Source organism: Haplochromis burtoni, unplaced genomic scaffold (genome assembly GCF_018398535.1).
Source record: "Haplochromis burtoni strain Fernald_Lab_line unplaced genomic scaffold, NCSU_Asbu1 Contig_38, whole genome shotgun sequence".
Lineage (NCBI taxonomy): Eukaryota > Metazoa > Chordata > Actinopteri > Cichliformes > Cichlidae > Haplochromis > Haplochromis burtoni.
This window is the reverse complement of record NW_024582399.1, coordinates 2,960,650-2,988,577: the sequence shown is the minus strand read 5'-3', so window position 1 is coordinate 2,988,577 and position 27,928 is coordinate 2,960,650. Positions and strand designations below refer to the sequence as shown.

Genomic DNA, 27,928 nt, shown 5'->3' with positions numbered 1-27,928 from the left:
TTCCATTTTTTAAATACTTTTAATGGTTGAGCTTGTCTTGTCATTTTACCACAGACTACTACTTATCTTATTATCACAAATAAATTATTTTCCTCTCAGTTTAAAAATATTTTAGAAAGATTTTTGAGTAATTCATTTCTATATTTACAATATACGTATCTCATAGAGAAATAGTGGGAGAAGACTGAATGCAGTATACATAGGTTAAAAGGCACTAAGAAATTTAAGTTGAGTTATTTTACAACTTTTAATCATAAATTTTTAAAAAAAAACTTTATTCCATGGGAGTGGCCTACCTTGCCAAATTGGAACCCAGTACTACACCTCCAGCCAGGAAGCAGGTTGGCAAAATGCATTCGAATGGTGCTGACCAAAGGCATGGCGAGGACCCACTGCTCTCTGTTTCTAAGCAATGATAAAGCTGCAAATACCAGGCTTTTTGATAAAATCGAAAGAATCCAAGCAAAATTTGGTGTTGTACATCTCATTCTTTTTTGGGATTTCAACTGATTATCCAGGTGGTCAAAGCTTAATCGTTCATTCTCTCCAACATCCTCATGGTCGAGATGTTAGTCCCTTCCATTTGTGCCGAGCCTGATCAGCGATTATGTAATATATCATGATGCATCTTCCTTTTCTTCGTTCCTTCTCAGCTGTCTTCTCCCTACTTTCTCTATCTTTCTTCCTCCCTCCCACCCACTTTCTGTTCTCTGGAACTACTCCTCCCTTGGTCTTATTATCTCTCATTATATCTGACTGCCCCTCTCTCCCCTGCAGCTTTTCTTGGCTCATATCTTTCACCATCCCGTGTGCTTGTGTGGTGTCTGGGTCCTGTAAATGTTTGTTCCTAACTACCCTTAAGAATATGGTCAACAGCATGGAATAACAGGTTACATAAAGTGTGGAATAAAAATAAAATAGTAAAATGGTAAATGGCCTGTATTTGTATAGCGCTTTACTAGTCCCTAAGGACTCCAAAGCACTTTACACATCCAGTCATCCACCCATTGACACACACATTCACACACTGGTGATGGCAAGCTACATTGTAGCCACAGCTGGGGCGCACTGACAGAGGCAAGGCTGCCGGACACTGGCACCACCGGGCCCTCTGACCACCACCAGTAGGCAACGGGTGAAGTGTCTTGCCCAAGGACACAACGACAGAGACTGTCCAAGCCGGGGCTCAAACCGGCAACCTTCCGATAACAAGCCGAACTCCCAACTCTTGGGCCACGATCGTCCCTTATAACATTTTCTGTCTGTTAGAATTATGTTTGATTCTTCTCTAGGTAGAGCTTACATCTGTGCATCCACTCTTCCATGCTAAATACTGATTTCAAAAATCCCCATTATACCGTTGGATGACCCTCAGTAGGCCCCACACTGACTCTGTTATAATCACAATGGTGCATTTTGAGTCAAAACCACAATGCATGTATCCTGCATGGACTAACCAAATAAATATTCCATCTGCATGTTGGTCCACACACCACAGATGCACACATACACGGAAAACCTCATAAATGATGACTCCAGGATTTAAGTACAGAGAGAAGAGGATACCATGACAACTCCTCAACATATTAACCAATAAGCATAACACTATATCTGTGAAATATATAAAAGGCAACTTGATACAATGGGATAACACTGGGAATGCTATAAAAATACATGACAACCACAACAGAGATCTTACTGGTTAAACAAAAGGCATGATTGATACATTAGGATCACAAATTCAGCTGACGATACAACACAATTTTTATTGGAAATGTCTGGAAGGGACTGTATATGTTTAGTCCCAAATACCAGTATGCCACTGTCAAACTGTTTGTGACAACTTTTTATAGTTACAATTTAAAAAGATTAACAAGACCATAGTCAATACAATTAGTAGCCTCTGTCTTTGTATTTTTAGTGCTGGTGTTTCTCATCAGTATGCCTTATTTCCTCACAATCTCAGTTGCTTGCTTGTTTACACAAGAAGATGACATTTCTATGAAGCCGCAACACATGGCTTGTATTTAACTGAACAGGATGAATATAACTTACACTTCTAAATGCAGTTTTTAAAAAAAAATATTTTGATAGAATGATGTTAAAAATATTAAAAAGTATCGCTGATTAATAAACATTGAACAATAAGAGGAGGGCGGAGGTTTTCACATGTTTGCAGCTTGTTTTATTGTGTTTGACAAGATGTAGTGAGCTGCAATTCATAGCTGTTGGAATGGTTTCCAACACTAGCCTAATTTCACAATAAAAAGGCACTCTAAAACATCCATAAAAGCTGCTCAAAACACTGAGACATAACCAACTTCATCCTCAGGATGTGCTAAACACTAAATTTCTGCATGCAGTTAAGTACTTGTGGCTAAATACACACTTTAATTTGTTGCTAGCTAGCACAATGTGCTGTTTACTTTAGCCTTATGTTTGCTTAGATTGGTAGCTAACAACAAATGCAAAAAGCTAACTAAAGAATGCTCTTGATAAACTAAAGCTGTGTACCTCTGGATGTGTTTCAATCATACTTCCTGGACAGCAATAGGAGGATACTAACTACGTTGTATATGCTAGCTAGCAAGATAAAATGTGTCTGGTCATTGTTTCTCATTTTTTGACGGTGTTTTTGTGCTTTTGTCTGTTTTAGTTTGTTTGTTTGTTCTTTGCATATAGCACATTAGACATAATCATCTTCCATTCTATCTCCCAAGGCACAAACTGCGGATAAATCTCTATATAAGCTGGTGTGTACATGCCGATCTGTGTTAATAATCCCACTCTGAGTCATCTCCTGCTTCTGATCTAAACATTCGGGGGACATTGGATGTAGACATGGACTCATTAAGACACACAAAAAAAGAGAGGAGGAAAAACAAGGATGTAAGAATTCTGCTTTTATCTTTTGAAATACAAAATTCCTGGTCTTATGAAAAAGGAGACAAAGACAAAGGAACCCTTTTAGTCAAAAAGAATTAATTGCGACCTTTGGATTGGTTTGCATTAAATAACAGTTTTCGTTTTACATTGGTAGTGTTCTTCTCTGTTCTTTCTTTGTTTTGTTTTTTTAGCTCTTCCGTTCTTGGGTCCCCGCCACCTATGCCTACACTCTCCACTGTTAGCAATGTCAGACAGAACAAGCATGCCTAGTCTCTAGCCAGGACTTGGCATTGATTTCTGGCAGAAATAAGAGAAAATTTGCAGTGGACTGGCAGAAACATATGTCTCTACAGCTTACTATTTTTTTTTAATTTCAGGTATGTACCACATATTCATTTACAGTGGCACAGAACAGACACCTCAGCTAACCTGAACATCTGAACATATGCAGTCTGAAATTATCCATTGGAAAAATATGCTCCAGTCTTTAAGGGTCTATAAACTGAGTTCTAAATGTAGTGGATGGTGCAGTTTGTACCTTTTGCAGTTTGTAAGATTTAAAGTGAACCATGTTTGAGATCAAGGCTTAACAGAATTATTCCCTGATTAAATTATTGATTCAAAGCTAATAAATATACAACTAGATGGAGACTCTCCTTAGTTGGTTTAATTTAGTAATAAGTAATTTTACATGAATTAATGCAAATATCAGAGCTCATGTGTGCAGTTTGCACTGTATATTGTCTGTAGTTAGCATTTGTTTCTACAGTAGGTTGCTGCACATGTTTCTCTATTTCAAAACATACTATTCAAAGCACAGCATATTTCAGTGCCTGCTGAGTCATTGTTATTACATTTATTGCTTCTTAATAATTGGATTTTTTGAGAAACTGTATGTGGACGCCTCAAATTAAAACCTTAGCCATTGGCATTAATCGGCTCCTCCGCTATTCTGTGAAGGTTTTCCATAATTATATGAAACCTGGTTGGACTGCTCCCTTTCAGCCACAATAGCTGAGGCTGGCTTGTGATAATTGACAGTAATGTTTGGCTTATGTTTGTGTTATATAGGGTTGTGAAAGTGATTCAAGTACTTCAACACTGAATTGGGGAAACCATTTCTCTACAGACCTCAGTTCCATGCATGTGGTGCAACATATATGGAACTGCGCTATTTCTGTAATTGCAGGAACTGAGGGGTCTTGCACGAACCTTGAGAAAAAAAAGTACATAGCTGTATCTATCCAGGTGTCTGTGTATGTTTTGCTTCATACAGTAATGTACTTGAGGATTGTTATTCCAGCGTCTTGTTGCAATAACAATAGCAGCTTTTATGAATGAACATCTTTTAAAGCATGTCTTCTTGGCATTACACTTACGCAGAAGAAGTGTTACTTACCGGTGTATCTACATGCTTTAATGGCAGCTGAGGAGTGGGAGGCTGGAGAGAAAAGTGAGACAGTCAGCGGGTTAATCATTGTTTCTTTCACACAAAGGAAGAAACAACATGGTGAGAAAAAAAGATGAGAAGGAGATGTGAGAACCAGGTTTCCTTGCTGGATGTCCCGCTCTCACTTATTGCCTGGGTGACAGTCACCTACCAGACTCACTCAGTGTGTGTAGGTTTCAGTCGTAACATGTTCCAATGTAATGCAACATTACATTTGCCTGTAATACAGTAATGTAATGCATTACTGTATTAAATTCGATTCAGCTGAGTGTATGCAGACTCCAGCCCAGCAGTCAGAGCCTGATCTTCAACAGGTAACAAAGGCAGGCAGGCTTGTAGCCTTTATTGCTATCTGTTCATATTTATTCACAGCCTTTTATTGATGTTTTTGTGTGTCATCATTAAGACAGATCATGTTACAGAGTACCATAAGCGTAACATAAAGTGTAGCTAAACAAATTGCTAATTAACGTTCTCTTATACTTTTAAGAACCAAGAAGTAACAAGCAATGTTTACATTTTACATTAATATATTAATTTTTTGAACAATGACCCCAACTAGCAGATGCTATATGATTATTTGGCTTTAAGGTATGTTTTACCCTTCAAGAAAGCAAAAAGATAGGCAACAAATGTAAAGTAAATTGCAGCCGCTGTTGAAAGCACAAAGAGTAACTATTCCTTCTTTTGTTTTTAATTTTTTGTGAAAATACAAAAACCATAACATTTCTATTTCTCTATATAATCAGCCAACATTTTCCTATCAAAGATATAGTCATATTAGCATAAATATTGCCAAAATATTTTCTGTTGTATGGAGCATAATGCCTAACAAATATGTTTTTGGTGATTGAGCAATAGCATCATCCTATAGTTTATTAAGCAAAGCGCAGTAAGTCCTTTGATTACAGAACTCTCAGGAGAGTCTGTAGCACACAAAGCAGAGTAGCATCACAACTTAGCATTTGGTGGAGTGGAGATAATCTGCATCTTCACGGTAAGTTGCCAACTACATATTAAATTAGAACACTGTTGGAAAGTCCATAAACAATGAATACTTAATTTTCTCTGTTCAGTATAGCAATAACATAGTATTAGCATCAGTATTAGCTCCGAAAAAGCTACTATCAGTCACGTTTTTTTAAAAAATGTTGTTTTGAGGTTACTTCAGATTTTGATGCCAGTTCAAATGTCCTTATTTTAGGGTATTTGGGTGTTTAGGGTTGACCAAACTAACAACTGAGACAAACTAAATACAGATGTATGTTTGGATCCAGTTTTCCTTGTCATACTTTTCAATTAAATCCTATTGCATGAAGTCTCTGCTGACTAATTTCATGACATTTTGTGAGTTTTTACAGTATTTGCATTCAAAGGTATATAAAGAGTTAAAATTTCAAATCAGTTTCTTAAATTGTGCATGTCTGTCCCTGAACAAGGCAGAGATGGAGAAAGAAGGAAAGAAAAAGAAAGTATGTAATTAGAGGCACAGAGATACAGAGCTTGATCCATGTTTTAAGGAAAATCTCTTAACTGAGTTAAGTACAGGGTCTTAGGTTGCAGTGAGCTTTGTAAACAAATCCAAAGGACTGTTTAACAAGCTGCAGCAGTGATTTTAAAAGACCAAAGCCCAAAGTAAATAAGTGAAAAGTAGTTATTGTAGCCTGTAATCTTCCAAATTTGGTCAAACTATTGGTGGTTTAATCATAAAAATATAAAACAGGACCAACTGATCCCTCTCATATTTGAGTTCATTAAATACTCACTACAAATAAGGGAAATGATCAAATTGGTATTTCTCCTGGTTTTCTAATCATGACCTAACATTTGCTGAGCAAGCATTCTTTGTGGAAATGAATGAAAACTCCAATTTCAAGCTCATTAAAATGAAAATGGCTGAAGTCTCGTTGTCGCAGTGCATAAATCCCATTTTATCCTCTAAAACAGAAAGCTTTAACGGAAAAGGGAATAATGATTTTCACTGAGGCTCTCTATCGTTCCTCTTCTGCTCAGTGTGGCAGCATCCGCATAGCTCATACCAAATTACTGAAAGCACCACAGGATGTGTGGATGCTTTTTAAAAGTCTCTGTGTAAAAGCCACCCCCTTTACTGCAATCCTTATACTTTCTTTTTGTATTAAGCAAGATGATTGACGTAAAGCTGGATAAGGGGATAGCGAGAGAATATGTCTGTGATGGTTCTCAGTTATCCTGGCGGACTGATCCCTGGCTACCAAGACTAGCAATCAGGACATGGAATGTCACCTCTCTGGTGGGGAAGGAGCCTGAGTCAACAGCATTTCGAGGGAGACAGGGGACATTGAGTCCGAATGGACCATGTTCAGCATCTCCATTGCTGAAGCTGCTGCACTGAGCTGCGGCCACAAGGTAGTTGGTGCCTGTCGTGGTGGTAATCCCGGAACCAAATGGTGGACACCAGAGGTGAGGGGAGCCACCAAGCTGAAGAAGGAGTTCTACCGGGCTTGGTTAGCCTGTGGGGACTTCGGAAGCAGCTGATAGGTACCGACAGGCCAATCGGAATGCGGCGCGAGCGGTGGCGGAAGCAAAAACTCAGGTGTGGGAGGAGTTAAGAGAGGCCATGGAAAAAACTTTCGGACTGCCTCGAAGAGATTCTGGCAAACCGTCAGGCAACTCAGGAGAGGAAAGCGGTGCTCTACCTGCACTGTGTATAGTGCGGGTGGAGTGCTGATGACTTTGACTGAGAAAATTGCTGGGCAGTGGAAGGAATACTTCAAGGACCTCCTTAATCCCCTGGCATATCTTCCGTGGAGGAAGCAGAGTTTGGTGACAAAGGGGATGACCGCCAACCTCTGAGGGTGAGGTCACTGAGGCAGTTAAACAACTCCTTGGTGGCAGAGCCCCTGGGGTGGATGAGGTCCGCCCAGAGTTACTGAAGGCTCTGGATGTTGTAGGGCTGTCCTGGTTTACATGCCTCTACAATGTTGCGTGGAGATCAGGGGCAATACCCCTGGATTGGCAGACCCGGGTGGTGGTTCCCATCTTTAAGAAAGGGGACCAGAGGGTGTGTTCCAACTACAGAGGAATCACGCTCATCAGCCTCCCTGGGAAAGTCTATGCCAGGTTGCTGCTAGTCAAACCTCGGATACAGGAGAAACAATGCGGTTTTCGTCCTGGTCGTGGAACACTGGATCAGCTCTTCATCCTCTCAAGGATACTTTGTCTGCATAGCCGGCAATAAGTCGGACTCGTTCGTGGTGGGTGATGGGCTTTGCCAGGGCTGCCATTTGTCACCGATTCTGTTCATAATTTTTATGGACAGAATTTCTAGGTGTAGCCAAGTGGCGGAAGGCTTTCACTTGGGTGGTCTCAGGATCTCATCTCTTCTCTTTGCAGATGATGTGGTTCTGTTGGCTTCATGCTGTGATGGCCTCCAGCTCGCCTTGGAACGGTTCGCAGCCGAGTGTGAAGCGGTGAGAATGAGAATCAGCACCTACAAATCTGAGGCCATGGTCCTCAGCCGGAAAAGGGTGGAGTGCCCACTCCACTGGAGGAGTTTAAGTATCTCGGGTTCTTGTTCATGAGTGATGGGAGAAGGGAGCGGGAGATCAACAAATGGATAGGTGCAGCGGCCGCAGTGATGTGGATGCTGTACCGGTCTGTTGTGGTGAAGAGAGAGCTGAGTGTAAAAGCGAAGCTCTGAGCAGTGACCAAAGGAACGAGATCGTGGATACAAGCGGCAGAAATGGGCTTCATCCGAGGGGTGGCTGGCCTCTCCCTTAGAGATAGGGTGAGAAGTTCGGCCACTCAGAGTAGTGCCGCTGCTCCTCCACATTGAAAGGAGCCAGTTAAGGTGGTTCGAGCATCTGACAAGGATGCCTCCTGGGCGCCTGCTGGGAGAGGTGTTCTGGGCATGTCCCACCAGGAGGAGGACACGCTGGAGAGATTATATCTCTCGACTACAACAGCTGCCCCCGCAACCTGGCCCCGGATAAGCGGAAGAAAATGAATGGTTGGATGGATGGAGGTTCTCAGTCATTCAGGTCATCACAGTCTAAGGAGCTTGGAAAGAAAAGCGTCTGGACTTCTTTAAAGTTCATAGTGAGAGAACAGGAGTGACAGCCTAGAAAATTTCTTAAAAAGGACCCTGTGACACAACCACACTATGACGGAGCCCCGGTTTCATTTCCTTCTTGTTCATGTTTAAACATGCGGGCGGACATATGTGCCAATGATTTTTCAGACTCCCACTCATTCACAGGTAGCGATAAGTTATCAGTAAACTGACACCTTGTCATGAGAGGCAGTGAAGAAGAAAACCACTAACATGAGATAAACATTTTGGGCAGCTTTGCAATTAACTTGAAAAGAATGCATAAAGCACATTTCGTCTTGGACTTAAATGTTTTATTGTCAGTGTTACAAGTATATGTTTTGTGTTATGAGGTAACAAACTTGTTATAATATTTATCTTTTAGAAAAGTCATTGAGACAGCTAAACACCCTGCAAAAACTGGCCAGGAAACACCAATCACAGCACATACATTGCTTAACAAATTTGTCAGATGACCATTAAATCTAAGGTTTATGGCACATCTGCCCTAAATTAACAACACTGGATATTACCAAATTAACCTTTTATGTTTCTGTAATTTTTAATCCACCAGTATGTTCAAGATCTTTAATTAAACTGATTTTGAATACAAAATATAGTATTATATATTTTAAAATATAGTATTACAAGCTTTAGCTTGTTATTGTTATTTCTCACGTTCTACTCTAACTTTTTTTTTTCAAACCATGCATTTTTCTGGTCAATCTGTCTGCAAAGAAACCCCTACAGTAGACACTGCATGCATTGCCTGTCGTGTCTTGTCATTGCCTGTGGACAGTGTGTGAGTTTTATGCCTGAACTCTGACAACTTATCACTGCTTGCTACAGTGGAATACCAGGTCATCTTCATGTTCATGGCAGAACAAAACAATCAAGACACCAAGAAATGTCCCAGTGCTCCTGGCAGACATATTGGCTGAATAGTTCTTTGTGCTTGCATATTAATTTTCTACCTTTGGCTAGGTTTGATCTGCCAGTCACATGGTGATTGTGACCAACTGCTATTATCACCTCTACAGGACACAGTTCGAGTTGGTTTGCCTTGTACAAACAGCATTTATGAGATGAGAGGAAGCTTTTACAGTTGACATCCAGCAACGGCCTCACAGAGCTGTGTGTGGCTCTGACACAATTCTAGGAAGGGCCATCAAATTTATGAAAAGGATTTTAGAGGTCAACAGGAGTTTTAAATGTTTCCTTAATGGTCTTGTTTGACACACACACACACACAGATTGCTGAAACACATGCATGCACATGTCATACTCACCGGCTCATAGCTGGTATTTGTTTGACATGATGTGGTGACCTGTAAATGGAGAAAGAGAGAAACCAGCTGAAGTCATATCTGACTTTTAAGGAGAGCGCGTAAAAAATAGGTAAGTAAAGGAGGGTAGAAGCAGAAAAATGACTCAGCTAGTGTCCTCAGTTCTCTGAAGTGCTTTAAATTGTGCTTTAAAAACACTACTGTAAGAATTGCATTTATTTTTGTAGAGACAGCGGGGGAGAGACATCTCTGAATATTTCCTCTTGAATGCCTGAGTGTTTCCCAACAGAACAGAAATAACCACTGCCTATAAAAAAGAAAGCACCCTTGACTGTTCCTCTGTGTGGGAAATATCTATTCCAAGCAAAAATCACATTTCACAGTCAACTCACACTGAGAGAATGCTTCCAGAGAACATCACAAAACTAATGAACACTGCATTACACTCAGTTCCCACATGGATAAACACATTACATTATAGTATGACTATCATTTATTTTGCATGCCGCTTTTCTTGGTCAGTCTGTATACGAGAATCCAGGCGAAAACACGGTACAAAGTGGTTTCGCTTGTGTTAAATAACAACTCAGATATCATGGCAGAAATCCAGGTTACACACTACCACCATCACTAGCCTAAGTGAGCTTACATGCACTACATGAAACAGAATTGTACACAAGTATCTGACTGACAAACAGTTTTGCCTTTCAAAACAAAAGACAGTGTATAATATTCGGCATGCTACAGTCATGTGCAAAACTCTTGAGCCACCCCTTGTTTCCTTCTTTTGATTCCAGTGAGCCTGACATTCTTGTAATTTTCTAAAGCAGTCTTAACAGCCACATAACAGAAAAGTTAGCAAAGAACCATTTAGGCACTTTGCTATGAGCACCCTTTCCCAAAACACATCATTTGTTCACATTTCTTTTGTTGAATCTGTGAAAGATGCCAAAGATCCCATATTCTGACATGAATAAAATAAAATAGCATTTTTTTTCAACAAGGTGATTCCCAAGGAGCTATTAGATGAAAAACATCGTTTGTAGTATCTCCTTAAAAAAAATAAAGTGAAAAAACAGTTTCTAAAAAAACTTTTCCAGAAACTAGAAACATCTAGGACAAAAGAAGAAGGCTTAAAAACAATTTTTTTGAAGCGCTTTTAGGCAATAGTTCTTTCTGAAGCTTTATCAGACATTGGCTGCTTTTTTGACTAATTTTCAGTCACCATCTTTGTATCTGACCATTTTCAGATGAATGTTTTTTGTTTGTTAAGACACGTAATACTGATATTTTAACCACTGAAATATAAAAAAGGCTCCTAAATCAAGGGATGAACCGGTGTTATGTCAGAAACTTGGCATTTTGTATTCGGGATAGCCTTAACAAATTTGAGGAAGAAAACCAAAAAAGAAGCATCAGGCCCAAACAGATATCTACAGCAGATGAACAGTATCCAAAAGTTTTGTCTTTAAGAGACAGGAAAACTACAGCAAAGACCTAACATGGGACCTAAAAGATGCATCTGGACCTTCAGCTTACTGAAGCCTCATCAGAAATGGTCTCAGTGGAAGGGTGGCTGTCAAGAAGCCGTACTTAATGAAGGGGAGAAAAAAAGAGGAGAAAAACCTCAGGAAGGAAAATAACACAAGAACCTGGACTGAAAATCAGTGACAACAGCTCTGATGTAGAGATGAAGCCACATTTAGTGTTGGAGATCTTGTAAAAATTAATGAATCATGAATACAGAAAAGTGCCATCAGATTTTGCTCCACCATGCAAAACCATCTGGAAAACATCTGATTGGCAACAGCTTCATTTTTTTAAGACGATGATCCCAAACACACTGCCAATACAGTCAAAGCATACCACAGTGGAGCACTATCAGCCATGGATCGGCCTCCCCAGAGCCCGGACCTCAACATTATTGTGTCATGGTCCCTGTGTCTGCCTGGCTGGCCCCGCGAGGCTACATTTGTTATGGTGGTTTTCTCTCCCCCTTGTCGCTCTGCCTGGGCGGAGCTCACTGTCGGGTCCTGCCTTTGGCCCATTCACCTGGCTCTAATTGCACAGCTGATTACTCCATGGCTATTTAAGGCTGGGGCTCAGATCCTGTCATCGCTGGATGATTGCATGAGACACGTTAGTGTTAGTTCCTAGCTTTCGTGATACTTCGTGAGTGAGTGAGTTTGGCTTTTGAGATTTTTCTCTCTCTGTGTGAACAGTCTCCCCAGACCTGCTGCTCTCTTTCCTGCGTTGGATTACGAGCATGTTGGTATGTGGATTCGTGTGGTGGAGAAGAAAGAAGAGCTTTGAATGCCCTTCAAGAAGCCTGGAGAACTATTCCTGAAGGTGACTTAAAGACGTGACAAGAAAGCATCCTAAGAGAGTTCACACTGTGCTAAAGAATAAAGGTGGTCACACCAAATACTGACCACACATATGTGCCATTTTTCCTAATATTAAAGAAATTAGAGGTGGCTCAAGACTTTTTGCATATATGACAATTAAACACTTTTTATTTAGCCATTTCTGCTTAATAATACTGATATTAATATGTAACTTTAGTATAGCTTCCGTCTGAAACAAGCCATTATAGGTCCTGCCCCTGTCTTCTAATTGCCCCTCTTAAAAAAAAGGTTCTGATTGGCTGATTGGTAAGGCATTACTAACATAAGCAAAGCACCAGAACTGCTGCATGAGACCTGACCTGAGCTGGTACTGCTGGAGATTTTCTTTTCATGATCCACTCCCTTTTTTGCCCTCATAGCGTAAAATTCTTGTACCATCCAAATACTTCTCTTCACGGGCAGCTGGAGGTTTCCGCTCCTTTTTGTCTCAGCATCATTCCCCACTTTATGCTCAACATCATGTTTTCCTTTCAGTAAACAACAGCAGGTTTTACAACAAATGTGTCTACACCAGTACTAAAAAATGCAGAGCCAAGGGACAGTACCTGTTGCCAGACCTCCCAAGCAACAGTATCACTTGTAGCCTAATTATACTATCCCCTCAAAATTAGAGCCGTATTGCTTTCCTGATGTTGCAGTGTCACATGGAGCATCTTTAAATAGCAGTCAGGGCATCCCGGGCTAAACTGGGTTTCAAAACAGTTTGTCCATAGTATTCATGGCAGGCAAGTATGTCCCCTAATAGTCTGTGTTACCCTCTGCACCACAAATCACTGATTACGATGCATAAACAGGCACCTCTCCAGCGAGCTGTATGACGTCCATCTGATTGTATTTACTTTAGTGTGTACAGATACATGCATGGTTAATTGAGTGCGTGCAGCAGCCACTATGCCAGTGCGCTGTGAGCTGACGGATGTTTACGAGGGCTTAGATGAGAGCGCACTATCAGCATACAGCAGACGGGGGCAGGAAGGAAACGGCCATAATTAGTTTGCTCTGGGAAAACAAAGGACTCATTGACTTTGTAATGCTATCATCAAGCATATCAGAATACAGTAGCGGGATAACATCGCAGCAGAAAAGATCCCACCCAAAGCATGCTAATGTGCAATGTGAAGGCATCAATCCACCAGTCAGTGCTACCAAAAAAAGCATGAAGCAGGTCATCTATAGACGAAGCTGACCATACCACATTGTAGAGACACTGTTACCAGCCTTTTATTATACTAACTGCCAGGTTGTCTTACATACGGTAAGACTTTTCATATCAGGAAAGCCACACGGTTAAAATCAGCCCACACTCTGGGCTGATCAGCTGATCTAAATGATAGCCCACATTAGCCTCTTCTTGTCAAATCTCACAAATCATTTGTGAACTGCTGACAACACCCTGCTTTGAAGACCGCCTTCCTTCGTTCATGTTGTGTCTGGCTTAATCGCTTTCATGTTGTCAATGACGCCTGCTCTGAACTGTTTTGCTGCTTCGCCACCTGCCCCAGGCTTTCAGTGTGGAGAGTTGAAAAGGGCCAAGAGGTCCTAGTCACAGAGCTTGCTTATTAGGTTTACGAGGCAATTACTTTTTCACACAGGGCTAGGAAGGTTTGGATAGTGTTCTTTCCTTGATAACGGAATTCAATATTTAAAAGCAACATTCTGTATTCACTCAGGTTATCTTTGTCTGATATTGAAGTTTTTTTAGTAATCTAAGACATGCAAATGTGACAAATATGCAAAAAATTTATAAAAATCAGAAATGGGGAAAATACTTTTTCACAGCACTGTAAATAGGTAAGGCTGCAGAAGTTATTTTGGCTGTCGTGGTCCTGATTGAAGGCTTAAAATCTCTTTAAAAGACAAATTGTGTATTTTTCAGACTGTTTCTATTTGCCTCAAACCACCAAGATGATGGCTATCTGGTACTACCGAATCCAAGTTTAGCCCTACCATATCATGGTTAACTATGTTTACATTGATTTTGCATGTGTATTGTGTAAATCAAAACTAAAGTTATTTTAAAGGCATAAATTTGTATCTTTTCTAAAATGTCAGTAAGCATTTTACTGACATTGGTGTAGTCATCAGCCTGTATATAGGCCTTTAGTGATTCTTACGCCTACACAGTTTTTTGAGCATCATTGCATCAGTTTTATTATCTCTGTTATACACAGGGTAGATTCAAGGTGAAAAAGCAGCTTGCATGTAACTCTAGTGGACTTCAACAAAATGAGGAATCAACACCTATCCCAATTCTATTAGAAGCTAACAGAACTCCCCGGCAGTTGACATATTTATGCTTTGTACCGGACGTCTAATATCAGAAGACGATGTTGTTATTGATTAATTGGTGCTGGTGATGCTACACGTCACTGAGCCCAAGAATGTCTGCATTTATGTGCAGCTCACAGGTTCTGTCCTGGTGATGACTCCTTCCAGCACTGATCTAAAGCTTAGAAGGATTTGGACTTTGAGTCAAACGCTTACATCCAGACACCAAACTGTCGGAAATCACATGTGTACAGGAGGTGCTACACTGCTGGCAGAGAAGAAATTACAAGCAAAACCTTCATAGCTGCTCATCTCAAATTCCTTCAAATACTGCGGCTCAGTGAGACTGAAAATCCTCAGCAGATCACCATGTGAGAAAGTGAAAGAATAGCTACCTCGTCCATATATGGCAGCTGCAGCTGGAAGGTCTCACGTGGTTTTTACCAGCTCAGACGGGTAAAGCACAGGAATCTCAGAAAGGCCCCACCACACGCGCAGCATCCAGCCAGACTAACACCTGAGGTTCACCCATCAGTGATTGTTTGTGCAGCTCCATCTCAAAATCTGTGAAATTATCCAGCTCATTTAGCTGTTTTTGTAATGCCTGAGAAATGAAACCCATTTATCTGATCATTTCTCTTTATCGATGCATCTTCTGCAGCGGATCACTTACACTAAAAAATTCCTTGCAACTGGACGATTTCAAGGGATTCATGCTATGCTGTAGTTGTTATCATATTTTCACCCCACCCAGAATTTACATGATCTTAAAAAGACCGTAACTCATTGTCCATTGTTGTACTCATAACCAAGCAAAGAGCATTCGTTGGCCTTTGCACAAGTTTCTTCAGTTCGACTGGGGAGTTACAAAGGACCAGACCACAAAGAACTCTCCAACAGCAAGACAGGGTCAAAGTGGGTTTACAGGGAGCTTATAATCACGTCAAGTCACGAGGGGTGTCTGGGAAGCTACTGAGCTAGAACAAGGAGTCAACTGAGCCACTGGGGTCCCTCTGCAATCCCACCCCAGCTAAGAGGTCTTATTGAGGGGTGAACAGAGGTTAAGGTGGGCTGTTGAATTACAAAAATCAAGCATCTCAGATGAGACTTGACACCTTCATGGTGCTGCCATTCTCTTTCGAGATCTCCTTTTGCCTCATATCAATAGAGTGGCAAATGCTGTAATGATTTCAGAAAAGTGTTGCTCAAGGAGGATTTATATGGGAATGGAGAACCTGGAATATCAAAGAAAGACTCTCAAACCCAATCCACCGAGCTGAATCGTTGTATAATGAGTAAACACGTAGCACTCCGAGCAGGAAAGTGATGAGCTGTTTTTCATTCGGTTTGACAAACGTCAAACAGGCTGGAACAAGCATCCTCTGATAAGAGGAAGAGGAAGAGAGGAAGAATAAGGGCAGGATCATACTTGCTCACAGATGTGCCCACAGACAGCTGCAGCTAAGTAGTTCTTATTACACCACTTTTATATTTTCCACATCCATCATAACTCATTAAACATTAGGAACTTTAGATATCCAAGTGCCATCCATTTTGTTGTGACCATGTGGATGTGCCTTTGCAGACTGCTGTAGGATAAATACTGCACATTATGGATGTGTACAAGTAATCAGGCACATGACTAAATGTTGCTGCTCTTGCTACTCAGCACCAGAAAATAGCAGTGAGTTAAATTACTTATTCGTGTTCTCTTAATGTACTGATAGTTAACTTTTGGATCTAAAAAGTTAATTTGTCAAGTATTTCTAGTTGAGCCTGCAGCCCTATCAGTTGGTGCATCTCTTCTTTTTCTCCATTGTAGCGCAAGAAATGACAGCAGCAGAAACCAGTGCAGTTCTTCAGTACTACAGAAAAATCATGGTTGTACGTAAGCTCACTGTCATGGTTGTACTTGGTCTCAACCTAAAATATACAAGCAGATATTTCTGTCTTTGCGACTTAAAATAACTACATGGTGGAACGCAAGGAAAGATGCTAGCTGCTAGCACTGCTAACATTAGCCACCACAAACGAATCTGTGTGCAATGACATGCACAGTGCAGCATTTAAAATATGTTTTGCTTATAAAAGACAGTGATTTAAAAGATTTTAAATCATTCTTAATTACACACAGTGCAATAGATTAGGTTAAACAATGTCTGTAAAATGACTCTGTTTCCAGTATGTAGTGTTTCTTATTTTGACTCTTAAACTTGACTCTTCAGCCTTTTTATTTTCCTACCATTTCATCAACTAGGATCTTTTCCACTGCAAATGCATCCTCCAAATAGACTCCAGGTCTAAATAGTCTAAGGTAAGGTTTCTTATCACTGGACAAATAGTCAACACAGAAACAACTAATGGGAAGCTGCACAGGTGTCTAACATGATTGCAGTATAACACTGGCCAGTAATTTACTCAGCACCTTTTGCATCGTTTGTTTCACCTTTTTCATTTTTCATTACTCTTACTTTTTGACTCTCTTAACTTGGAGCTGCTGTGTTTTGTCTTTCTTTTTTTTTTTTGCCCTTTTGCCTCTCCGATTGAGGGATAATGACTGTGATCTTGGTTCATCTACTTCATCCTAAGTGATGGCAGAAAGCATGCTTTTGCCACTGTGAATAAATCATCTCATTGGCTCCAATAAATCAGCCTGCCATGGGTCTGACCACATTCAAAATTCCTCAAGCACTCGTTCTGCCCACACAAGAGTCACTGCCGCATCGATGGCAGTTTGCCTGAGAAACTAAATTCTTCACTTTCCAAACGGGGGCCAAATAAGGACTGGAGCTCAAACAGGCCTTTTGGGGGGATTTATACATCGGCTGGGTTTCTGTTTTACTTGGAGGCCTAATAAATCCGCTGAGTCCTGTGATGCTGGAGTGCATGTTCCTGCTTTCCCGGTTTGACATTTTGACATAATGTCAAGTGTGTAATGCTCCATGTTCAACTGGGTGGCACTGTGTTGCTGGCAGCGGCTTGCTGGCAGCACTGAACGTCGCCTGTGGTTAAATAATATCTGAAAGGAGACTTAAATCAAACTGTAGTAAAATAATGGCAAAATAAAGGACTCGCTGCTGCCAAAGGAGAATACTGCATGGGGATAATTTGTTACTAAAATGCTCTCCATCACTTATAAGAGCCATTGCATCAAAGTCATGTTTCAATATCCTTTAAAATGGACAATCCACTTTGTAAACATGGAATTTTGACTGAGCTGTTCAGTGGATATCTAAATTTGGAAAAGGACATTTTGAAAACCTTCAGTCTGGGGTGAACAGCTTCAGAGAGAATCCAAACAGGATGGAAAAGGGTGGTGTGTACATAGAACGTCTAAATAATTGTTTTTGCAAAATAAAACACGCTATTCACCAGCTGTTTTGCACTCCATCAATGCCTGATAGCATCGCACAAACATAAGCTTCCATGAAAACCATCCTGTGATGGTTGAACAAACAATCAGACCGTGACAGGATGAAAACACGAAATCCATCAAGCGACAGCTTTCCATTTTTTTTCATGCCAAATCCACTGTTTAAATCTCGTGAATAACAAAAGAACAAGTTTTTTTTTGTACACGAGAACAAAATCACTACCACATGGCTAACACACCATAAGTAAGCGTAAAACTTGTCCAACAAGCATAAGTGTTAGCGTCAACCCTAAATGGTTCAGACAAAGTTTACCACAACACCCAGGAGGTTATTTACGAGATCCATCTCACTGGATTGCCTTCACCAGAGAAGGCACTGCATTATTTCACCTCGAAACCAAGATGCTGATGTTATGTTTGAGGCCTGAGTGGACGAGCAGGAGGCCAAAGACCATGGATCACCGAGGAAGCAGCTATTTGATCATGGTCAACCCACAGTGAGTGGCTTGGCTACATCACCCCTTTGTACGGTTACAACCCAATCACTGCAAGCTGCAGACGACAAAATATCCCATTAAACATAGCAGTGATGAATATCAGATGTGCAACTGTGGTTCACTTTGGACAAAGGTTGAAAACCTCCAACTCTCAAAGTCCATCTTGGAGTTTTACACACAGGGGGTATGATCGCACACCATAAAGGTTAGGTCATTTGATCGCGGCTTCAGTAGTGGAAGAGGTTTCACATTTGGCACAGATTTAATAACATGCAATAACACTTCAAAGACTGAGCTTCTGTGGAGGTCGAAAACAATCATGTTTTCATCATTAGTGGACTGCGCCAGTATTGGAGCGTGCAAATGTGCCTGTTCCTTACACCGTTTGCCTATCACTTCCTGTTAAATTAAGTGTGGCCGCAGGATGCCGTTTAACCACTAATGGCACAGTGAAGCAAGAATAAAGAAACAACGCCAAGCCAAAATCAATGATATACATGCAGAAAAATGCAATGAAATATAGGCTTACTAGAAGAATTGGTGAACACTCCTTTGCTATAAATTAGGCCTCAGTTTATGCATCTGTCTGCACTCTCCTTACAGAGTAAATCTCAAAGTAGATTGTTTGTGTTTTCTGGTAGTGAACTTTCCTTTTAATCTAAACTTGCTTTTGGGTTTTCCTCTCTAGCCCCTCACTTATTGACAGAAGTAAGCGAGCATGCCGAGTCGTTGCTATTTCAGCCACGTCCTCTTGTGGGATTACATGTTAAATGCCATCCTCTCTGGTCACTACTGCTTTTATAATACTTCCCAGCACATACTTGAGAGCTGATGCATCACAGTGGTTCTACCAGGCACACTTACAGTGGATAACATCTTCGATCTAGAAAACAACTCTGATGCATGACATAGGAAAATAAAGGCTGTACCTGCACAGAAATCTGAGAGGAATTTGTAGTTGGGAAATAAAGTTCAGTGACATCCATGAAAGTTTCACTTCTCTGATAAGTCAAAAAATGATAAACCTAAAGGGAAAACAGACTTATACCTTATGCTAAATAAAAGATAGGAGGATTAGGGCAAGAGAACGAAAGCAGAAAAACATTTTCCTTTGAGACTTACGATCAATTTAAAGGGGCAATTAACTCTAGATCAAATTGACACATTTGTCTTCTGGACAGTAGTGCTGTTTATCCATCTATTCACTCCACTGTTTTAGTACTGGTGACCCAGCTTTGGTTACATCAGTTATAGAAATGGTACATGCCTTTTGATGTCCTAGGCAGGGGTTGGAATGACCCATTTGGCAAACAGGCCAAAGGGCTCATTTTGAACCGAAGCCAACGGAAGGGTGAAAGTGTTTAAAAAAACACTCAGAAGCAACGTGTTTTCCAAATATAATTATCTAATTATGTCACAATTCTTATAGTGTAGCTTGCTAGCAGTTGTCATGAGTAGATCCATGCTTATTTTGTATTTAATTAGTTGCTTTGAGCTCCACAAAGCAAGTGCCTTTAAAGTTTTACTATCTTCAAGAGAAGGCAGATATCTCTTCAGTTAATATCTACCAAAATAATTTAGGTGGATATATGGTATGGAAGGGTCAACTTCCCCTTTTATTGGTGCAATCACAGGGCAGGAACACAATACATGCAATGTGATGTAATGTATTGAAATAGATTTCAATAAGTTCTCATTAAAATGATTTATAGTCTAAAAAGGGTTTAACTTTAACCGTTTATCTCTTTTGTTAGTCTCTTTAAGCTTTAGCAACATCCTTGTGTTAGCTCAAGGTCAGAGCTGAATGACTACCATCACTCTGCATCCTCACTCAACGAAAGATAAACAAAGAGAAGAAAACTAAAGGAAAAAAGGGAAGATGCCGTTACTTTTCTGCAAAGGTTTTACCTAAGAACTGCTCTGTTTTGTTCTTGCATTACCACAGCAGATGCAGGTCATGCTGAGAGAGAAAACACGTGTTCGCCCACCTGCGTTGCTCCCTGACTTTGCTGCTACAAATCTCCGCTTGGCCAGTCATAAAAAGGTTCCTGAGCCCCCCCCCCCTCCGAAAGAAAATTGCAACTTACATGAACTCTGCCTGTCCCACTTCCCATGGGACCAACTTTCCCATGAGCATGTGGGAGAGTAGCCTACATCCAAAACATACAGAGAAAATCAGCTTTAACTGAAATGACATCCAAAAACATCCCTCTTGCTTGTAAATACATAACCCAGCAACTGCAGCAGCTTCTTTACGAGTTTAGAGAAACAATTCTCATCTCAAGACTTTTTAAGCCACAAAAGAAATAATTTTATAACCCAACAAAAACTTGCTAAACACACCATTTATTCGAATTGCAGACCAAGTACATTGCAAATGAATCAGTCTGTGCATCTTAAAGTCTGCTCTTACCTGCACACTGGTGCCACTTTTTCTCACGCTCTCTCTTCTCTCCCCCTCTGCCTTGTTTCTACCTCTGCATTCTCCCTGCCCTCAGACCCCCCTCCCTCTCTAGGAGAGAGAGAGAGGGCAACAGAGGGAGTACCAAATACAGACACTTTCCTCCTCCAAACGCGTGCCAGAACTGCTACTGAACTCGATTCTGTGTATATGAGTGCTCACATGTGGATGTCTGTGCAGCTTGGACTGGACCAGGATACACTCTTTATACTGCTGGCTTTGATTCCTCTTTTCAACTGCCAAGAAATGTTGAAACACGCTATATAAGGCCAAGAGAGTGGCTTGGGGCTCCTTATGATTCCGGTACCCAAAACGAGAGAGCAAAAGACGTCTGGGGGCAGACAGTAACTGTATCCCTCTGTATCCCTCCCTCTGCTCACCCGCTCCTACAGCCTATCTCTCTCTCTCTCTCTCCTGTTCCTCATAGACTCTCTGTAGTTGCTGACACATGCTTGACAGAAACTGAGAGGCAGAGTGGGAAGAAAGAAAGAGTAACTTTCCTGGGGTTTTTTTGCACTGCAGAAAACTCTCATCAGTTCACATTCATCAGTATTAATTGATATTACTATAAAAACCAATATGTCAATACTATTAAAACATTTCTTGTGTTGCTTTCGTTATGGCCATACCTTTATATGAACTATTATTATTAAAAAAAAATTCTTAATCCTGGGTTTTGGTTTCAGTAAATCGGTTTCAGTTAGTAATTTGCTTAGGCGTTAGTTTGTATAGGGTTTTGTTATTTCTTGGCATTCCCTTCTGTGTCAAGTTTGTATGTCAATGTCACTGTCTCAGTGTTCGTTACTTCCTGTTTTATTTTTACTAGTCTGCTGTGCTTTTTGCCTTGTTTGATTTTGCTTCCTCTTGTCTCTTTAGTTAGTTCTCTAGCATATCGAGACTATCTCTCCACACCGTTACATATTCCATATGTACGGGTTACGACCCCCCTTGGTCGTGGCGTGTGGATATTTCTTTAAGACACTCCGGCACGCCCGGCTACGCCCCACAGCTCACGTATAAAACAGCTGTGCAGACGTGACACCCGTGATTGTTTGATCTCCACTTGTGTTGTGTGTGTGTGTGTGAGTGCCTTGAGAGTGCTGTATGTATGTGCATCCATCAGGAGCGTGTTTCGGCATCCTCCGTGGGTGCTGCCTCTCCCCTGATATTCCCCGGTATTCCCCCAGTATGCTCTAGTGTTCCCCGGTATTCCCCGGGTATGCCCTGGTATCCCTTAGCTTGGTTCCCCCTAGCTGGCCCTTTGAATCCCCTTGGTTGGTCTCCCTTCCCCGGCTTATCGCCTCGAAAAAAAAAGGCTAGCCGGCTAGCAAGTAGCTCGGCTACAGTGAGGAAACACGGCAGGGACATGGCTTCAGCGTTCAAGCAAACGCTGTCGCCTGGGCAATGTGCAGCTCGGCTGCTTTATGTGTTAACACAGAGGGGATACGGCTTCAGCGTATCAACCGTTCGCTGTTGGCCTGCTTAACACTGTGGGGAATAAACAGTAGGGAATTGGTAAGTACAAAATATTTATGACCACAATTTGAGCCCATAGACCTTGCTGTGTCTGATACGTCAGCCAGCGAGTGAGTGTTCTCCAGGACGCAGCGCTGGCTCTCTGTCTAGTGCGTTGCTGCTGTGTCGCGGGTCATGTAGCCAGCAGGTGCAAAGTGAGCTGACACCCCCCAACTGTCCACCAGTGTCTCATCAGGCCCACTCTTGCTGGCCCCCTGTCTACGGATGGCACAGAGTGGCTGCTATGCCCTGGCGATGAACCTTGGGTTGCTCCTCACTTGGGCCCTCAGTGGCCTGTGCCACCAGCCCCTCCCCTGTCTTGGATGGTGCAGGTCAGCTGCTCTGCTCCCGGGCAGGCCCTGGGCCTTGTCCTACCTCGGCCATCCACTGAGTGGATGGCCAGACAGAGACTGGCCTCCTTTAGCCAGTCTCTGTCTGGCATGTAGGCTGCTGCGGCTGCAGGCTGAGCTCCCTTGGCGTATTGCCGCATTCACCGGCTTGCCCGCTGGTCGGTCCTCGCTGTGTCTGATGCCTCAGCCAGCAAGTGAGTGTTCCCCAGCCTGCGGCGCTAGCTCCCTGTCTGGGGTTGCCCGCTTCTTGCAGGATTGCGCACCTAGTAGGGTCCCCTCTCAGTGGCTCAGTGAGCTACGCTTCCTCTCCTCTCTCTGCTCCTGGGATTCCAGGTTTGGGCCCTAGGCAGAAGCCGAAGGCTCCAGCTGGAGATCCTTGGGGAGCATACGCACAGGCTCGTCCTAGCCGACTGCATGTGCTTCTGGCATTCCGTCGCTCCAATTGCGTGCCATGGGTTGCGCTTGTCGGAACTTGTTGTGTCTGACATTTCAGCCAGTGAGTGAGAGGTCCCCAGCTTGCACTGCTGGCTCCCTGTTGGTGCTTGCCTGTGTGTCACGGACTTACATGGCCAGCACGGGGACACCCAGTAGCTGGGACTTTGTGTCTGACCTCGAGTTCACTCTTGAGGCTCCTCTGTCAGCGGACAAGCACGTGGTGACGGTGCTGGGGGTGGACCTTCAGGTCATCGCCTTGCTCAGCCCTCCACTTACACAGGCTAGGCTGCCAGCCCCCCCTCCCTGTCTGTCTACAGCTCGGGGCGGCTTCGGCTTTGAGGATGGATGGGTCACATCCCAAGCTTCACCTGCAGTTGCTGGCTGTGTTCCCCTGGCTTGTTGCCCGTTTCGCCGGCTTACACGCCACTCAGACCTCGCTGTGGCGAGTGAGAGTTCTCCAGCCTGTAGCGCCAACTCTCTGTCTGGCATTGCCCGCATGTCATAGGCCTATGCGACCAGCGGGATGCTACTTGGCAGCTCGGTGTGCCGCGTGCCCTGGCGGTCTGCCTCGCGGTTCCCGAGCTGACCTTGAGCGGCCGATCACTTGCAGTCCTGCATCCTGCATGACCAGTTCAAGCCAGTCTAGTCTCTGCAGACTGTTGCCTCTGCCCCCTGGCTCGGCCTTCACATTGTGAAGCCCTGACCAGGGTGGTGTCTCTATTGGTGCGTTATCACTGACTCCCGGCACCTTCACTCTCGGCAGTTCGGTTGCACTGTCTCCTCGCGGGGTGTCTTACAGAGATACCCCATACGGTGTGGAGAGATAGTCTCGATATGCTAGAGAACGTACAGTTACGGTGTAACCTTGGTTCTCTTAGTGAGAGACTATCTCTACACCATCAGGCTGCTTGGAGACGCGTCCCGATCAAACTATCACCAGTGTCACGTCTGCACAGCTGTTTTATACGTGAGCTGTGGGGCCGAGCCGGGCATGCCGGAGTGTCTTAAAAAGAAATATCCACACGCCACGACCAAGGGGGTTGTACTCCGTACATATGGAATATGTGACAGTGTGGAGAGATAGTCTCTCACTAAGAGAACCAAGGTTACACCGTAACCATACGACTTTGTTCACCCGTGTCATGTTTTCACCAGCTGTGTCTTGTGTAATTAGGGAGGAGCTGTGTCCTCTCTAATTACATTGTGTGCATTGAACCCTCAGTTTTTCGCAGTACCTTGTTCTGTTGCACTGATTGTACTGTGTGTCTACCTGAATGCTTTATTCATCACTAGAGTTTCTGTTTCTGCTGTTTGGGATTTTTCCCATGCCTAAATAAAAGTTAGTCAATTGTTTATTAAGTTTGCCTTCAAGTCTACATTTTCAATTCAATTCAATTTTATTTATATAGCGCCAAATCACAACAGCAGTCGCCTCAAGGCGCTTTATATTGTACAGTAGATCGTACAATAATAGATACAGAGGAAAACCCAACAATCATTTGACCCTCTATAAGTAAGCACTTTGGCGACAGTGGGAAGGAAAAACTCCCTTTTAACGGGAACAAAAACTCAAAAACAGACCGAGCTTACATGTTTAATTTGAATATACTTTTGTTTTATTTTCTTTGACTTGTCCAATTCAGAATTTGTTGTAGGGCAAAAGGCAGAAAACAACCTGGACAGGTTATGGGTACATGACAGGGCTAACACAGAAAGACAGATCACGCTCACGTTCACATCTACAGTCATTTTAGAGTTGCTAATTAATCTAACCCATGCACGGACTGTGGGTGGAAGCTGAGAGTACTTGAGGAAACCCACGGAAGCCCTGGGTGAACATGCAAACTCCAGTGCAAGGCGCCTGGCCAGCCGGTTGTTTCAAAGGCAACAGTGCTAACCACTGCACCATCATGCTGCCTTAAAATGCACAAATAGTATGCAAACAGAACATTTTTCACTCTGACTTGAAGAAAAGCTACAGTTGTACTTTTGCCTATAAAAATGCGCAGACATGCACACTGACTCCAGAGCAAAGAAACATAAGGTCAACAAACAGGCCATCTCAAGATCCTTCTGTTCTAAAATACTTGTAGAAAATATTTGGCTGACTCCTTCGGGGTTTCAAGCTCATGGGATGAACTTAGCTCTTGACCTCCAGAGAAGGAATGGTAAATAGGGCCATCAGTCATCTGCTAGCGCCCAGTTATTAGACCGTCCGTACCATTTGTCTGCCAACGCTATCTCCCAACTACTGCGCTGCATCTATACTGCTGAAGGGTGTTGCTATGGAGACGTGCTGTGATGGCTCTTTGATGTGACGCGTTTGCACCAGGGAAACAGAGTAGCTTCTGTGAGGGCTGCTGAGGAATGAGGAGGCTTGGCTCTGGCAACTTTGTGCATGTGTGTGTCTCATCACTTTCTCTCTGCCTCACCTCTGCTACCCCTCTGTCTCTCTCTCACTTTCATGCTTGGCTTGATGCTCTCTTTTCCATACCAACATTCTTGTACGCTCCTCATCCCTGCTTCTGTGCACGTCTTACTGTGTTTTTGGTCTTGCTCCACTTTCTCCCTTTTGGGAGATAAAGCAGATAAAAGAGGAGAACCTTAGAAGGAAAAAGCCTGTACAACAACACCACTAAAAGGAGCCATGAAAGGCTGTTCTGTGCTAAATTTGAAAAAGTGAATTTGAGGTCACTTATTACCAGCGTTAGTGCAATAGCTGATATATCCTTTTTCACCTTGCACATCAGTGCATGAGTGTTTGCGTCAAGGAAAAATGCGTTCTTGGAGACAGGTTGTTTTAGTGCGAAGAACGACAAAGTTGCTTTTGAATACTTTTGAAATGTCTTTCTTTGGAAAGCTTTTGTCTACACAGTGGCATTGCAGTTTTGCAAGATGAAGTAATGGAACGTCTACATATAGCCATGTAGTTAAGATCAAAATAAAGCTTGTCTGGAATCTGTTAAAAGAGACAGAATTCATAGCTTTCAGCATCCATCTATCCATCCATTTTCTTCTGCTTATCCATGGTCACTGTTTGAGTTCAGTAGATTACAATTGAGTTCTGTCTCCTCACCCCTCCCAGTTCAGGTGCTTAATCCTACCTGCAGTGGATGCTATAGGACAAACATGCTTTACTCAGCCAAGAGAGATCAAAAATATTAAATTTAGACTGTACCCCATAACACCGACCAGCATGTTTCTACTACTGCTTGAATCTGATTTGGATTCGCCTTTTTGTGGAAAGTTGTCAATCTGCTGTTTACCTCAGCTGTCAATGCTGGATGAGAAGTATCCACCTTTTATTTGCTCTGCAAGAGGCTGTAAAACCTTGTGAAAGCAGTTTGACCCTGGTCAGTGAGTCAGAGAAGCTCACTTCTGATTCATGGCAGCATTGCTTAGGTGAGCTTAGCTTACTGATAACTTCTGTTAGCTGCTGTTCGCCAGTGCTAGTAAACTAACAGATTTGGTCTGCAGTGGCAACTGAAATGGACTGAACTTGTGGCCAAACTGTTACATCACTCTGTATTAGGTTTAGATCAAATATGGTGACATCCTATCTTCTTTATGAATCTGAGCCAAGATCTTTTTTATAGTGTTCTTTCATTAGTTATGTATTTCTATGAAACAAAGACAGAAAATACTCCACATAATAAGAAGAATTGCAAAAACATGCTTCTTACAAGCCCAGGAAAACTAGCGTTTGTAAGCAGTGGCTTTCAGGAATACTTCTCAGGAGTAAGGCCACACCACTTAGCATGTAGCTGATCATTTGTGACTTTCAGAGACATAATTTTGAAGCATTTTAAAGTTTTAACAAACATGAAACAAACTTGGTGTGATTTTGTTTGGTTGTACGCTTCACAGTTATTGTAGTCTTGTGTGTGGAGCACAGCTGAAGTTCCCTCTCTATAATTATTTTTGCAAACAATTAATACAGAAGCAATGGAAGTAAGCTGAAACAATAGGAAAAGGTGAAACTTCCTGTAGAAAACCTGTTTGTATTTGTTTCCTATCCCCCCACTACCTCTTCTCCTGTTTTTCCGTTGGTGCATATTTCTTAGCATTTATTTAGAAGAAGACCACAGCGAGTTATTGACCCTTCAAGTGCAAGTATTACATTTTATGGTTCTGTGTTGTGTCACAGGTTGCATGTGCAAGCATAATGGGGCTTAATTTGGAGGAAATGTTTCCCATGTTTGTGGATAAAATAAATATTTAAATTAGCAAGAATGCTAACCCTGTGGCTCTTTTATGCCTGGCTACTGTCTAGCTGTTAGTCAGTGTAGCTACAAAGGTTACACGGTAGGTATTAGCTAATGCAAATGTAGTTAAACTGAAATGGTTTTAGTGGTTCTATGCAAATGTAGCCAAAGTTTACAGAGAAGCAAGAGTGTTTCCATGAGTCGATCTGAATTTCTGAACTGCAGACAAACACACACTTTCTAAGTTACATAAATAGCGCCGTTTTACAGGAGGTGATAAAACGGGGTTCTAACCATGCATCTTATGACATTAAAGAGCTTCTGTGTTGCATTTTACAGACCATGTCATTTGCCAGAGGTCTAATTACAGGACTCTCCCAGTTTTCACACATCCACACATGTTAGGATGTGGATTAAAATGTTTGGATGCCAGGATTATAAGCTCAGACCTCAAAAACCCTTGACCTCAAAACTCTTCACTGGAGGAGACCCAGCTTAGCTTTTGTTAGGCTTAACTGAGGTAGGAATGCACATCCATAGACTCTTGCAAACTGTGCTTAAAGGACATTGTTTTTTTGTCTAAGTAAAAGTATTTTTCTGTTGTGGATAAAGATCCCAAGAGCTTTCTGATATCAGTTTAAAGTTTTGCTCTGAAATGCTGCCTATGTTATGTAAGCTCAGGCTGACTGACATGGATTTCTTGCCAGAAGAGATGAAATGGG

General features: G+C 42.2%; 1 protein-coding gene across 7 annotated transcripts in view; it reads right to left on the bottom strand.

Annotated features, from left to right (window-relative positions):
* The window catches only part of LOC102296553 (tensin), a 133,297-nt gene that overhangs the window by 54,824 nt on the left and 50,545 nt on the right, over positions 1-27,928 (bottom strand). For 5 of the 7 annotated variants that reach the window (XM_005920208.3, XM_014332989.2, XM_014332991.2 and 2 more), the window contains exons 4-5: positions 9,698-9,736; positions 4,286-4,327 (exon numbers count right to left, since the gene is read on the bottom strand). In XM_005920208.3, the coding sequence (XP_005920270.1) occupies positions 4,286-4,327; positions 9,698-9,736 (81 nt within the window). Of the gene's footprint in view, positions 1-296; positions 988-4,285; positions 4,328-9,697; positions 9,737-20,653; positions 20,733-27,928 lie in introns of those variants that run through there. The other 2 variants (XM_005920209.2, XM_014332993.2) reach the window with 2 other exon arrangements.